Raw genomic sequence first — 15,738 nt, 5'->3', positions numbered from 1 at the left:
CTGTGCTTACACGCTACACACATTCAATAAAATATGCACATCAATAATTCACATTCATTTATCATTTAAGGTTCGTGTATATGTATGTGTGTATGTTTTGAATGTTTCGGTGTGTTTCGCTGCGTGTGAGTGAGTGTTTGTTATTCAATTGCTAACTACTTAAATGTCAGTTTTATCTAACGCTTAACCCGCATGCCGCTCGGGGGTCGTTTTGGACCCGGGCCTGCTGTCAACGGGCTGGAAAATGATAGCTCTTCTATTGTTGGGTGGACCTCGGTTGCCATTTGACTTTTGACTCTGATGCATGGCTGGCTTTCAAGGGCAGTGCTTTGGTGTAAAGCATTACGCATACGCAGTGTGGCCTTACTGCCACTGTGTGCGAAGTTAGATTGAACTTTAAGGTCAGCAGACTGCATCGCTCATACGCAGTGTGGCCCATGTTAATAAACCTTAAAGTGCTGACGGATAAGTTAGTTGTTAAATTAACTGCATTTATTAACCTCAATAGTTATAGGCAGGTCGTAGAGGTCCACCCCAGTGTACTGGTGTGTGTGTGTATATGCGTGTGCTTACGTATCTGAAGTTAGCTGGCTTTTTAGTGTAATTGCTATGGCGCCAAACTCTAACAGGTAAATTCACATTTAATCTCACATTTAAAATGCAAAAGTTTCAATTAATTTATATTGGGCTTCGCTCCGCTTGACTCCACCTGGATACTCCACCTGGATACTCCGCCACCTGATCCTGCGTCAGTCCTTCGTCTCGCTTAGATGTACATGCCCAGATCCGCATGGAAGTCCTGCAGATACGATAGCAACTGGGAGGGCGTAGGTCGCTGTTTGGCCTCGCAGTGCCAGCAGCAGTTCATGACCGTAAAGCTATGGGATGGGATGGGTTAACGAGGAGTGGAATTTATGTTTATATTTTTCAGCATATATATTCAGCAATATTCCGTGAGGGACTACTTACAATTCATCTGGACAGTTGACGGGCTGCTCCAGCCGGAAGCCGGCAGCCAAGTAATTGGTAAGCTCGAATATGTCCACCTCCTCGTGCGGCATCTGCGCCAGGGTGACCAGCTCCCAGTAGGTGACGCCCAAGGCCCACACATCGCCCTGGGTGGCGTAGACCCGCTTCTGGAGCGACTCCAGCGACAGCCACTTCAGCGGCCGGTTCTCGTTGTCGCCCAGGCAGTCGTAGTCGTCCGGGAAGAGGTCGCGGGACAGGGCGCTATCGCAGATCTTCACATAGGACTCTTCGTCCAGGCTGGAAGATAACATAAAAATAATCAGGTGTCAAAAAGGTGTTAGTTATATATTAGTAGTAAGACAGGCTGTCTAAGTGAGTACTCACTAGCAGTTGCGTGTGGCTATGTCCTTGTGCACGATGCCCAGGGAGTGCAGATAGGCCAATCCCTTGGTGATGTGCAGCCCAAACTCCACCAGCTGGCGCGTACTCAATGCCGTGCTCGACTCCCGCGACTTTTGCAAGTACCTTCACAGGTAAGCATATGATTTTAACACTGAGAATATCAGCACTTAGCACTCTGTACTTACATCTTGAGATTGCCCTTGGACGGATGGGGATAGGCGATCTCCGGCGGACCCGGCAGCTCCGTGTTGGCCAGCAGCGGCGCCAGGATGTGCTGATGACTGACGCCGATCAGCAGGGAGGCGTCCTGCAGCAGGCAGGCCACCTGGGTGAGCGAGGCGCCATCGATGACGGTCTTCACCAGCGCCTCGCAGGACTCGCCCAGCTTGCCGGCATAGATCCTGCCGAAGGTGCCCTCCCTGACCAGCTCCTCGTAGCTGAGGGCGCCCGGCTGGACGCTAGGTATCCGCCGCAGCCGTTGGTTGCCCTTCTCATGGCCGTGGCTGGCCATGGTGATGGTGCTGCCGGTGGGGATGCCCCCAAAGAGGCTCAAGCTGCCACTGCCGCTGGTGCAGTTGCCGTTGCCGTTGCTGCGAATGCTCTTCGGCGTCGACAGGCTGCAAGGCTGAAAGCGAAAATAAATGAAATTAAATTTCATTTAATTTAATTTAATGTTTAATTCTAAATAAATAACCGTAATAACAAGCCACTGGGCATTGTTATGGTTCTAATTAATGTTTGCTTATCGTACTGCATTCAAGTTTGTACAGTGCACACACACTTCATTATTCTAGCTCTTTTTTTGAGGCAACATCGCAGAGTGGAAATGTATATTGACATTCAAATTATTCACTCAACTTGCCACATGAACGTGCATTAAACGCTATTTAAGCATTGAATTTATAAAATGTGCGCACACATGGCTATCAATAATAAATTCAGCAATTAATATATAAGCAGTGCCATTCGAATAGCCAAGCGATGTTTAGCTGACTTTGAGCCAATATTGCAATCAAGATTACCATCCTTCAGTGCGCCGAGAAGGGTTTTCCGCCCAACTGAGCGAGCTGCTCGGTGGCAGGACACTTGAGTCGAGGAAACGGTATAAATTTCCATATTTCCGTGCCCCCATCTAATTTGAACCAACTAAGGACCTTTTGCCATCCAAAGAGAGAGAGTGAAGATACCCAAAAAAAGGCCAACTGGCAACTGGGAACGGCAAGTTTGGCAACAGAAACAGCAATTTCAGCTGCCGGATTTGCATCTTTCAACTTGCATCCGTTTACCGTTAGTCATGCACTCGGCTGCGCTCCTCCGTTCATTCATTTTAATGAATTGAGTTCCGTTTCCGCTCCAAGGCACTCCCACATCTTCTTCAGCTATAATTTAGCCCCTCACCCTCCCCCCGCCGCTCAGCTCGCTTGTCTTACAGCATGAATAATTTATTGGCTGGCAAAAAAGCTTTAATTCGCCGAGCATTATGTTTGCACAGCCGTCGTTGGTGGGGGGAAACTGGGGGTACTGGGGAGTAGCTGGAACTGGAGAGTAGCTGGATGTGGGGAGCTCAGCTGTAGGAAATTGCGAACTCGTCTTGGGCAAACAAAGTCTGCTTCCAGATAACCAGAAGTCTCCTGTGGAATGGGGCTGGCCGCACTGAGTTGGCCCGCTTAAATTCCAGCCTACACAGCACATTTATTCCCGCACAACATGAAACAGTTGGTCGAAACGAAAATAGATAAAAACGAGCAGCACTCGGTCTAATAAACACAAGAAAAATCAGCACAACTCCCTCGGAAATCTGCATAACTGCGGCCGGGTTCAAGTGGATCCGACTGGCTTTTCCCTGGACACTAAATCTCCATCAGTTTCCAGCAGCAGGAGGAGCAGCAGGAGGAGGAGCAGCAGCAGGTGGATGGCGTTTTTATTAAAAGCCACCGACGGCAATATGCGGGAATTATATTATTTGGTGTGGTCTGACAACAGCTCCCGCAAAAGGCAGGACAAAAGGACACGACCGCCGCGAGGAAGCTAAACGATACAATTGCAGCACATTCGCAACATTCGCCGGAGCGGCAGAGCGACAAAAGGCAATAAAAACAATAGTTGGCTGCCTTTTGTTAGTGAATTTCATTTCATTATTGCCTTCATTGCCACTTTCCTGCGGGGAGACGCCGCCTGCTCCCCGATGTCCTGCGACTCCTGCTGTTTGTCCTTTATTGTGATTGTCGTGCTGCTGTTGCCGCCGCGTTTGCTGCTGCTCCTGGCCCACAAAGAAAATTCAATTAAAACGCAACAATATCGCACTCCATCATCAAAGCCGTCCCACCGAGCAGGAGGAGCAGAAGGAGGTCCTGCGGCTGGCTGCGATTGGTCAGCTGGTGGGGCATGTCCTGCGCGAGCCATAAATCCTCAGGGATTCACATGCAAAGGATCCAGCGATCCAGAGATTGTCTGCCAGACCTTGAACCTGTGTGAGGATACAGGACGAATCCCGGCCGCAACCCGAATCCTGAATGCGTTAATGAGCCCCGTTCAAATGTAATTACAATTTCATTACAAGTGGCGAAATGGCAATTGAAAAGAGTTAGAGAGTCCTTGACTTCAGCAAAAAAAATTGAAATTGCTTTGCAGCCTATTCAATTGGCATTTAAAAACATATTTTGTGTGCCAAAAGTGGCTTTTAACCTCTTCAATATGTAAATGAAATCCCTTCGGCATTCTTAGAAACATTACCTTTCATCAAGCTCGCAACTTTTCCAAAGAATTTCGAGTGGCTTTGCAAATAGTTCGAGGACACAGTTCAGTTTTAAATAAACCATTCGGCACTTCAATTGACTTCTGCACTCTTGGCTTCAATAATGGCTCTCAATATTAGCTGATTGTCATTGAGGAAATACTTCAGATTTTCCTCTGTGCGAGCAGGCCAATAAAGGCGAAAAATGCCAGTAAAATTAAAAGGAAATTTGGCCAATGTTTGCTCGCCATAAATAAGAGGGGGGCCATGGATTCAAGGATTTTATTGGAGTGCTGCCCCAGCCAGCTTAAATTGCAAATGAAAATGTCCATTTCGGCTCTCGATATTAAATGCGAATGTCAAACGACGGCACATTATTGCTGGCCATTTCATTTGAAATTCGAAATGGCCAAGAAGCGGGCCAAAAATAACTGCCAATTGCTGATGGCCTCGACCATTTTTGATCATGATACGATGGGTGGGGGGTCAGGTGGAATTTCGAAACAGAATTTGCAGCTGGGCGTCAAGGATACGAGCTATCAGTTTGAGGACAGGACTGCAGCTGCTGCTGTTGCTGCTGCTTGGTTGTTGTGACATTTCTAATGACAACGGGGCTGAAAGGGGAGGGGAGACAGGGGTGTTGTGTCCTGCCTGTGTCCTGCGAATGACGTAAGCAAGCAACGAAACACACACGACTTGACAGGCGTCTGATTTGCTTATGTCACTTGCAGCTCTACGGCTGCCCGCAGGAACAACAACCGCAACCATCGTCACCGCTCCACTACTATACCGCCCCGCCCCTGCCACGCCCCCTTTCGACCAACCAATCCCGCTTGTAATTAAAAACGCTTGATGACAATTTTGCCAGAACGTCGCCCGTCAGCACGTCACTTGCCGGCAAAGCCAAGCTGCAGTCCAACTTTTTGGCAAGCAGCCGAGGGAAAAGCACAGCACAACAACAGTTTCCACAACATTTTCACACAGTTTTCCAACACCGCACAGTGGGTCGGGTGGGCGTAAATATTTTAATGAAGTCTCACCGCTGCAACTTTCGTGTTGGGCAACCTCTAACAGAATTCGGTGGCAAAGTTTTCGTGCTTCATGCACAACAAGCGAAATATACAAGTGCAGTCTGTTAAACATTAATTAATTAACTCAATTAATTAGCAAATCAAATTTGTATAAACTCAGCAGTTTTGCGCAGCTGGTAAACTTTAAAGAAGTGCATAAATGCAGCTATTGAAGCATCGGATAATGAAGTTTTGCTTAACCTTTTAGCCTGATATTTAGAATAAATAAGGATATTTAATAACTGACCTCTGATTTCTCTAGCCATAGTTTTAAAACCACTGTGCCAAAAAATTGTTGACACAAAATGCAACTATGCAAAATGCTGCTGTTGCTCTTGTTGTTGTTGTTGCTATGTAGTGTGCGGCACTTTCTGCGTTATTTTCGCACCAGCAGTGAGTTTTAGTTTAGTCGGGCAATGACAGCATTTTGTACGCATCACGTATACGACCTGTCGCCTGCGCCTAATAAGCCATGCCAGTGAAGTGGAACCAGATGAAAAGCCGGCTGCCAGGTGGAGCTGACAGTGCGTCCTGCTCGCCTTTGGCTCAATTATATTTCAATTTACCTGACAACAGGTCTTTTGGCCATTTCCCCCCTCACTGCCCCCGCTTCCTTGCTGCCTCCCTTGGGGAAAAGCCTTTAATCAAGGTGGAAAGCCTCCATGTCTGACTTTTCCCTCAGCCTTTTCTCCTTTCCTCCACTTTTTTTCTTTTTCGAGCCAACTGACTGAAACTCTCATTATTTTGGCATTTCCATGGCCGATGCTGGCGGGACAAACAGTGTGTGTGTGTGCCTTCTAATTTGCCGGCACCAACTAATTTGAATTTCGTTTGATTTATGGCTGATCGATTTGGCCATGGCCCCAACTGCCCCACCCCTTGCACTCCCCCTCCCCATCACCCTCCTTTGATGCATGGCATTTTGATGAGTCGACCTCGTTAGGCCCGTCGTTTAATAAGCGCTTTTTGGGGTAAAGCAAAAAGGTCCTTTCGACTGATGCATAATTAAAGAGGGGAAGATGTCGGCTGGTCGGCGTTTTACTGCTTTCTAATTAAAGGTGGCGCATACTTAACCAAAGTCGCCGCTTACACGCACTTAATCACGCATAATTGCCTTTCAATTAGCCATTGCGTGCTCTGGCCACGCCCCAGGTACTCAACTGTCCGCCCCCGCCCCTTTTCTGCCTCCCTCCCCCCACTTCCCTCTACTTAAACCACCAGCACTTGAAGCTTTTGGCTCAGCATTTAATAATGCGGTTGCACAATTTACACATGTCCCCCACGGATTTCCATTGATTTTCCCGCTTTGTTGACTTTGCAAATGAAATTAATTTCCCTTAGTTCGTTGCTCCCCAAGAAAGCTACTCAAACACTGGCCAATGAAGTCTGTCAATTAAAGCTGAGCACCCCCCACATTTTAATGGAGAAGTCTTGTAGAGCTGTTCTAGTTCTGTTCTGTTCAAGCGATTTCCATGTAGCGCCATCGCAAAAAGTAAAGTGCAGTGTGTAAGCGGCGGCCCACAAGGAGGCGGGGCGCGGTTTTCCACAAAGGAAAATCGGAACAAAAGAAACATCCGCCACTTCCGTTTGTCTCTCCTGCGGCTGACAGGAAGCAATCAATATAGTGTAATGCCAGACAAAAGCATCCGCCGCAGTTTCCCTGACCAAAAGGGGAATCCCCAGCGGATGGCTGAGAGTTCAGTGGATACGGCTGACTTGAAAAAATATCGACCGACGACGTTTGGGTAATTTGTCAACCTTTGGCGACGGCTTTTGTTCGCCGGCTTAACCCCTTGGATTCGTCACCTGGCTGGTCGCTCACATACCACGACACCCATTAACTGTCATTCCTTTCCTCAACTTCCCCCTTACACCCCCCACTTTGGTTCCGAATGTAAGTAATGCCTTTTAATCAAAAGCAACAACAGTAGTAAATCCATTAATGGTTTACGTGTCGCCGACTTTCACTGGGGTTAGATACTCAGCTCCCCTTTTTCCTGAACCTGGAGCTCGACTTCCCCCCGTGGAGCTCGCACCCCTGCTGAGCAGGTTGATTTACAAATTTCTTTAATGGGGCGACAACAACATTTTTAATTAGCACCTGTTCCCGCGGCTGCTCAGGCTAGTCAGCCATTTGTCGATCCAGTAATCTCCATAAAACAGGAGGACATGCTCGCAGTTCCGTGGAAATTAATTTCCAACTTCCTTGGCTCCTCGCCTCGCAATTTCCTCCGTGGAAGGAGCTGCATGTACGCCCAAGTACTTCGACAACTTTCTCCCTAATGATGCCATTCAAATGCGTGGCACGATGTTCCCGGCTTCTCTTAACCCATTACACCCTGGCTTCCTTTCGCTCTGATTTCACTCTGTGCTCCAGTTTCCTCTCTCTCTCTCTTCCAGCTGATCCAATACACTAATGTTCCGCTTAGATTCAGTTTCAATGGTTGGATCTCCCGCACATTGCGCATCCGCCCTGTTGTCCTTAGTTCTAGCAGCCCCTTTGGAGTGAATTTGCCTTTTGTTGTTGGTGCTGCAATAATATTTTGCAAGTGTTTCTAAACAAGCACAAAGTCATGTTTCAACAGCTGTAGTCTGGTTTCTGTTCGCCGCTGTTTTTATTGTTATGTGCCACTACTTCCCCTGCTGAGTTCCCTTAGTTCCACCCCACCACCCACCACCCCCTTTGCAACCCCATGGTAACTGCTTTTTGCTAAACTTTCGCTGCACATTAAAGCAATTTGGCCGACGTTTATAGACTGATTTAATAGAATGCCAAGCTGCGGCAAGAGGGGATGGCTCCACACCCAAATGAGATATTTCCACACAAATGAACAGAGCCAGACCTCGGATATGTGTGTGTGTGTGTGCGTATAGTATCTGTGTGCAATTGGATATAATTGTTTGACTAAATGAGTGCGTTCGCCTCTTGTTTGTGCCCCCAAATGTGCCATACTTCGCTTAACGCTCACACATGGCCAAAAGCCTGGCCAAATGGAGAGGGGAGGAGGTGGGGTGCTGAGGATCCTTTGGATAGCGAGCTGAGCATAACGGAACAACAATAATTATGGCAAGCACTCTCACCCCCACCGCATCCCCCCTCTATCTCCATCTCCACTCCGCATCCACTTCAATTTCCGTGGAAGGGGCATATATGTGTATATCCTAGAGAGAGTGCGAGTGGGATAGAGGAACCGAGGGGGGGAGGGGAATTCATTTAATTCCCAGCCGTCTGTTTCGATGCGTGCATCCTTCCACTAGATGGAGGCGAATCCAAATGGATATGACTCTTGGCATTGAGGAGCAGCTCCTGCCACCATCCCATCTGCGATTGGAGGCTGTTCCCATAATGAGGATGAAATTGAAGGCTAAACAAACTGGAGGCCAAGGAGATGAATTAAGCTGAGCACATAAAAATCCCCTCCAGTTTCCAGGGAAATTGAATATTTAATTATGGCTCGATGGAAATTGCGTTAGAACTTGGTGACGAAAATGGGCCAGACTTCATGATGCTAGGGAGTCTAGAAAAATGCCAGAGTGGGAGCCAGGAATGTTTACAAGGACAACAATTGAAGAGGCTGCTAAATAATTTATTCCAATTTGGCAGAGATTTCGAGACACCAAGAAGTTAACTTGGCTAGAAAGAAATGCTAATGTTCTCCCTAGAGGGAGAAGTGCTTTTAAAGAGGCAGCGATGGACTTCAACTCCCAAGTCGATGGAAAGTAATCCCAGGATTCAGTGGTTAGTTTGGATTAAGTTTACTAATTTTCGCCCAAGGGGTATGCATTGCCTAAAACTCACTGGATTGGAAGCAACAACCGAGATAAACAGGGGCAGACTGTCTGCGTCTCTCTGAATGGAGCACCTTCGCTTATCTAGGCGGACATTCCATCTCCTTCTTGAGAGACTCACATGCTCCGCCTCTCGAGGCACTGGGTTTGTGTGTCGCCTTCACCTTCGCCCAGCTTCCACTTCCACCTCCACATCCACTTTCCACCTGCCACATGAAGTACGTGAGCGCCACACGAAAGTTTCCCCCTTCGAAATCAGACCCAGACATCCAAGCATCCAAGCATCCAGACATCCTCGAGGGGAGCGGGTGGGAAGAGCCGCATATTTATGAATGGCTCTTGTTTCGAGTTTAACGCACTACGGGAGCTTTATCAGCTCGTAAATATAAATTAGAATTTAATTTTTATCGTCGAGGAAAGGTGGCTCACGAAAGGTGGTAGTGGGTCCTCCGCCTGGGGAGCAATCGAGTGGTCCTTGGCACAAATTAGAGGGTAGTCCTGGCAACTGGGAAGCGAGGTCTGCTTCAAGGGTATCGCCATTTCCATTTGCGCCTGCCACGTGTCGCAATATATCAAAGGCTTTGATTTCGCAGTGGACCCCAGTCGGAATCCCCATTTCAAATCCAATCCCAATCCCAATCCCAATCAAGCCCCTGGGATGGGCGATAGTGGGTTAGATAGTGGATGCACGGCACTCACCTGGGTCAGTTGCGAGGAGGCGTAGTAGGAAATCCTCGAGGGACAGATCGACTCTGGCTTCGAGTAAATCGTCTCTGCGGTCTGCTCGAGGTTCATGGGCAGCAGGGCGGTGGCATACGGCGTGGGGATGGGTGAGCTCCGGAAACCTGTGGATTGGTGGAGGGAGTGCCAGAGGGCTAGTAAGTTGGCGGTCATCGATGTGGGGGCGAGTGGGTAACGAACTTACGGTCGAATATGCTGCACGACTTTTTGCTGTCCGCAGGGTATTTGTTGAGGCTGGCAATGGTCGCATAGGAGCCCGTGGCACTCGGCGGTCTTCCCAGGGGATCCAGGCGGATGAACACGTTTTGGTGGCTGCCATAAGCTGCGGTGGTGAAACTGGTGCTAAAAACGGAGATGAGTGTTAATGGAGTGGCTTGGATGGGGATGGTGGATAACCCACTGTAGCGAGTCCTGGCGAAGCTGCTTGCGCGCCCTCACATACATCATGCTGGCCACTAGTCCCACGGCCAGAACCAGGCCCAGAGCACAGGCGGCGGCGCTGAGGAGGGCGGGTCCTTGGGAGGGGGCGTGTGCTGGCGCCGGCGATTGATTGGGCTCAGGTGAGATGCCTGCGACGAAACGGAATTTCGATGAGTGATGGATACAAGGGGGCGTGGGTGATGGAGCTGTGGGCGTGTACTCACCCTTGGCGCAGATCTTATTGCGCTTGAAGTGGAGCCGGGTGTCGTTGAATCGAGGAGGCGCACGCACCACCATGTTGACATTGACGGGCATCTGTAGGCTCGCATTTCCGGTGCAGGGCAGGTACACCAGGAAGGACTCGATCTCCTGCGGCACCAGGCCCTTGTGCGGAATGCTCAGCGTGGGCGTGCCCAGTGCCTCCTGGTCGTTGTTGTACTCGATACTAATGGCGTACGGCAGCTGGGTGGCAGAGAGTTATGGTGGAATGGTTAATTATCGCAGGTTCTAGATGACTGGTTCTGCTCATGGTTACTCACCGGGTAGGCAATCAGACTCTGCCAGGAGAACTCCAGCTCGTGGACATCCGCAGGCACTGGCACGGTGAAGTGCATTGCGTATGTGTTGATGGCTCCCTCGTGCACATAGAACAGGTCCGCCTCGAGTCCTGCGGGGATAAAAGAACCAACAGGACATACGGTGAGAGAGTTGCGGATGCGGATGTGGATGCGAATGCGGATGCACTGCAGACGTAAAGCGAAAGTTTCCCCGCAATTTGCTGGGCACACCCACTCCATTTGAGCCGGAGATTCTTCCCGCCGAGCAAACTTTGTGCATTTGCTGTTTACACTCCCCTCGAGCGATTCTCTCTGCCATTAAGCGGAAATTGATTTTCTCAAGGGAAAGCGATGGCGGGGGAAAGGGGGAAACACTAGGTGACAATGCTGGTGGGTAAACAAAACCCAAGACACAATAATAATCGAAATCGAATCCGTCACCAGCAGGCGAGGAAGCAAGGAGTGTCTCGAGTTCTCCTTCGGCTCGAAATGAGGAGCGACAGGATTCCTGGGGGAAGCTGTTCGGGTTGCAGATATTAAAAGGTGTCAACTGCGACTGCTTCATCATAGGACAGAGTGGCAGAGGTCCTGGAGTGTCCTGATCTTTCCCACTCTCCATTCCAATTCCCATTCCCCACCCGCTGGCATTGAAAGACGAGCTGCTTGAGTTAAAACGACGTGAAATTAAATTTCTTCATCCGCCTTTATTGTTGCTCTTCCTATTTCTATTCCACGCCCCCCTTTTCAGTCGCATTATTTACTCCACGGGATCAGGCTAAGTTCGCTATTCAGACCAGGCTGAGAGGGAGTAGCAACAGAGGGAGTGCCGGGTGTTTACCCGCTTCAAGTTCGAGTTGCTGCTGCTGCCTGGTGCTCTTCCTCTTCCACTTCCTCCGACTCCGCCGGATGTTGGATGTAGCAATTCCGCTTCCGGCGGACTGAGTGAGGGGATGATTGGCGGAGGGGGAAACCGCCTGCATTTGGGATAGAACAAAGCGCTCGCTAGCTGCTTAAAACCATTTTAAATCCAATTACAGAACAAGAAAAAGCATTTTTCGTTAGCTTTCATCCCGCTCTCAGCTTCATCTACATCTTCAGACTGATTCTCCCCACCAGCCCAGCTTTCTATACCCTTTCCACTATCCACTTTCCTTTTACTATTCTAGCATTTTACCATTTCGGGCTTGTTTTTGAGTCCCAAATTGCTTTGCTCCCCGTCGCGTTTTTAACCTGGCTTTCTGAGTGGGCCAAGTGCACCACTTTCCCAACTACAGTACCTCCCCACGGAACTCCTTTGAGCTAGTGAAACCGAAAGGTGAAAAAACACAAGCATAACCCCAAAGTGCTTCCCATCAAATATGCACAAACACGGAAAAGGACAATGTGCCCTTCTCATCCTGTGTCCTTTCCCTCTCATGAAGTTTTGGGCAGGAGGCACTTGAATAAATGACTGTCTCAATTAATTCAGCTCTGATTTCTGGGATGTCGCAGTTTCTCCACCACTCCATTTCCTTAACCCGTGTAATGCCTGTCACCTCGATTGGCTTCACTGGGGAGCGCAATCCTGAATTGCACTTTAAGCAGCATCAATTGGAAGCTCTCACCCTTCTGCACAAGTTCATCCTTCTCCAGGTTGGATATCCTCTAGAATCCCCCACTAGACTCCTTCCCCGTAGTGTCAAACTTTGCTCGTCTTTCATATCACGGTGCCGCCAACTTTGCCTGCGAAAGTTTCGCCGCTTTTGAGAGGCTCCTTTCTTCCCAGCTTTCTTCTGGATATTCCCTCCTTCAGACCTCTTCTTCCAGACCCGGTAATACCACACCCACGTGTCCTGCCTCCCTGGCCATAATTATAATTCCTGCCATTGCGATTGTCTGAATGACTCCGCCGCGCACACGTGACGCTGCAACCGCAACTCATATTCTCAGATTCTCATATTCTCAGAGGTGGGGAAATGGGGCTCTGGAGAGGGGGAGGGGGAGAAAGTGGGCAGGAACTGGTGGCTGAGGTGGATCCCAGTGCCGTGTTAGTCCTGCACTCTCGCATTGCCGCCAGGAGGAGACACTATTTGCATGAGAGATTAAGGGGTAATTAGTGTCATTAGTTGGGAGAGTGCACTCCTGCCCCCAATCCTCCTCCTCCTCCTCCTCCACCTCCGACGATCTCAGGGGAGGCAGGTGCCCTCGTCGCTGATTAAGAGTGTTCCTGCTAATTGTCCCATGAATCAGAGATGAGGATTGCCGTTCAATTGGCCCAGTTTCTGATTGCCTCCCCCCAATCCCCTCATTCAACCAATTTGAAGCAATAAAGACGGATTCCAGATGCCAAGCCACCCTTGAAAAGAAAACATGTACCGGTAAATTAATGTGCGGATTTCGTTCTGTTTTCTATTCATTAAAAATAATTTTCTTTTGCATTAACTTTTCATTCGCAGGGCAGTACCAGACCCCACCCGCCGAAGGTTGTGGTCCACCCTTAGGGTGGGGCACTTGGAAGCTGGTCCGCAGGATCGGGTGGCAAGGAAAAAGTGTGCACATCAAAGCGAAACTTGTTGAAATTGCATTTTTACGCACCCTTGAACAGGAAAGTCTTCAGCGGAAGGAAGGCAACGGGGAAAATGGTTTGTTGCTGGGACAACACATCCAAATTGAACTCAGAGGCGGAAAATCTCCAACAAAAGCGCAGGAAATATTTAATTTTAATGCTTTCGACACTTCATCGAGGGGATTGGGTGTCACGGGAGGGGAAAGGAAAAGGGAAAGTTCAGGGATTCGGCTGTGACAATTGATACGAAATGAGAAGAAAGTAGAAAGCAATGAACTTTGTTTACTCTTGAACCAGGGAGTCGCCAGAGAAGCCGAGAAGTGCACAGCAAATGGTTGGAAGAAAAACCCCCATCATTTCCATGTGGGAAATGCAGCAAGAGGGTCCAGGAAAAGTTGGCTCGAATGGAGTGAGGAATAAGGACTAGTTCGTGCATCCGTGACGAGCCTTCCACATGAAGAGACTCCCATGGAGACCGAAAAGCAGCGGAGGATGAAAGGGAAATGAGGTGGAAGTCTAAGGGAAATTCATGCACAGGAATTTTTCATCTGGGGTGCGAGAAGAGAAGGAAGAGAGAAATCGGAGGAGGATGAGGGTCAGTTTGTTTGATTTCATGCTGCTTGTTAATTTTCAAATCGAAACAACTCGCAGGGTGGCAGCCATCACAAATGGCGGATGGAGGATGGGGGAATCTTCAGGGGTGTTAACTGGTCGTTAAAAATATAACGAGCTTTTGGAAATGGAGGCAGGACCTCCAAGAAGAGGAAGCTGGAAAAGAGTCTTTGCCAGCAAAGGAAATGTCGCTAATGAAATCCGATTTGCATGGGCATAAACAGTTGAAATGGCATAACAAGTTGCTTATAAGGTGCAATGGCCAGGAAAGAGCCCACTTGCCCCATTGAACCGGATGCATTTGAATGGCCTGAAGGCGGCAATTATGGATGGCAGGAGATGGTGGCAGATATTGGATGCAGTGCAGCTCATTCATCCATCAATCTGGGATCCATCTCTCCATCCATCTGACTGCGGATTACTTTTACGCCATCAACTAATTGGAGCGCTCTGATTTGGCAACTAGGAAGCCGAGTGGATGGAACCTGCATAATGAGATGGAGGCATTTATGCTCCAATTACAGCTAAGTGCCGGAAAATGCTGTGACCAGCTAAACAGCTAAACATCGAGTGATGGAGTAGCGACCGCGAACTAGGCCAGTTTCCATGCCTTCCCATCGGAGTTTCCACTCCCAATCCCTCATCCACCTCCACCTTCATTCCCATTCCCATTCCCATTCCTGAGATCCATTAATCAACCTGAGGAGCAGGAAAATCGCGAGCCAAACGACGAGCACGAGCACGAGCACGAGGCCATTCCTCCTTGGCGCGTCTATGAAATCCGTGTAACTCCCATCTGGAGTTACAGCCCACTCCTGGACTGGGCTGAACTGGGCTGAACTGGGCTGGACTGGGGAACTTGGCCTTGGCTCGATCTGGAGCCGGCGCCATCAATAACGGGAATTCGCGTGGAGCAACAAACGGAAAAACAAGAAAACAAACACGGAACGGCTAACAGAGAAATGTGGGGAAATGGAAATGTGGGGAGGCACAGGAAACGGAAAATGGGGAAAGCTACTTGCAGCTGTCAGCAAGGCGAAGGTGGGTGGCTTAGGCGCGGCGGAAATCGATTTGTGTGCGATTTGTTTTGGTTTCGCCCCCTAAGCATGTCCATATAATTCCAACTCCCCTCGTCCCTCCTGCAACAACCTCTCTTTAATGGTCAACTATAATTTCGGAACTATTAATGACTGTGACATGGTCTTCGACTTGGGCGACTGTTTGTGTTTTCGTGTTCAGGGATCAATGAATTTGTCCTGTCGCACTTTGGCCTCCAACTATTAATCATAGATCCTGCTCGTGGAGTGGGTGCCCCAATCGAAGTTTCATTAATGGATTAGCAAGCGGAACTGGGACTGGACTTACCCATCAGTTTCATCACCTCGTGGTGGCTGATGAAAATGTTCAGATAGCCGCTGACCGAAGTGGAAATGCTTAGGCATAGCAGCAGGATCGGGAACGGCGGCTTCAGGCTCAGATTCAGATTCAGACTCAGAGGAAGGAGTCCCATGGTGGAACTGGTTTGGTTTAGTGGGTGTGGGTGCCGCGAGGAGTCAATAAATTGTCAGAGCATGTGTCGCCGCAAGTGGCGAGCATTTCCACAGCTCCACTTCGTCCGCTCCCCTTTGACAGCCAATCTCAATGTGTTGCCATTGATGCGTAGCCTCCAAGGGGGGAGTTGGGGTGGGGTATCCGAGGTTTCTGGTTTTCCGGGGTGAAGTTTTCCTGGTGCTGAGTTTAATTCGGCTGCCAGTTGCTCCTGCCTTGGTGATGGTTGTCAGTGGCTGGTGCCACAAACAGATCCCGAGCTCTCGAATAAGCGTTAAAATCAAATTCCAGCTGCTGCTAACTGTTCCGGCTGGCAGTGGGAACGAGATGGCTAGAAAGGGGTCTGTCTAC

The 15,738-nt window shown here is 49.1% G+C and overlaps 1 protein-coding gene across 1 annotated transcript; it reads right to left on the bottom strand.

Moving 5' to 3' along the window:
- Positions 1–749: 749 nt before the first annotated feature.
- Positions 750–15,349, bottom strand: LOC122614446 (tyrosine-protein kinase RYK). The gene is made up of 10 exons (XM_043789008.1): positions 15,205–15,349; positions 10,665–10,792; positions 10,350–10,587; positions 10,106–10,274; positions 9,890–10,047; positions 9,664–9,809; positions 1,557–1,996; positions 1,354–1,494; positions 970–1,266; positions 750–878 (listed from the first exon to the last, which is right to left on the bottom strand). The coding sequence occupies exons 1-10, from the start codon at positions 15,347–15,349 to the stop codon at positions 767–769; spliced, it is 1,974 nt and encodes a 657-aa protein (XP_043644943.1). The 3' UTR covers positions 750–766.
- Positions 15,350–15,738: the final 389 nt, after the last annotated feature.

This window comes from Drosophila teissieri, chromosome 2R, assembly GCF_016746235.2.
Source record: "Drosophila teissieri strain GT53w chromosome 2R, Prin_Dtei_1.1, whole genome shotgun sequence".
Taxonomy (NCBI): domain Eukaryota; kingdom Metazoa; phylum Arthropoda; class Insecta; order Diptera; family Drosophilidae; genus Drosophila; species Drosophila teissieri.
The sequence above is the reverse complement of the archived record's forward strand: the minus strand, read 5'-3'. Positions and strand labels throughout refer to the sequence as shown.

Excerpts from the sequence above, each read along its gene's own strand:
- LOC122614446 (XM_043789008.1), bottom strand. The coding sequence starts at position 15,349 with ATGGGACTCCTTCCTCTGAGTCTGAATCTGAATCTGAGCCTGAAGCCG. Across the intron at positions 9,810-9,889 it reads GTCGTGCAGCATATTCGACC|GTTTCCGGAGCTCACCCATC; the intron begins GTAAGTTCGTTA and ends ACCAATCCACAG. Across the intron at positions 879-969 it reads GTCAACTGTCCAGATGAATT|CTTTACGGTCATGAACTGCT; the intron begins GTAAGTAGTCCC and ends CCCATCCCATAG.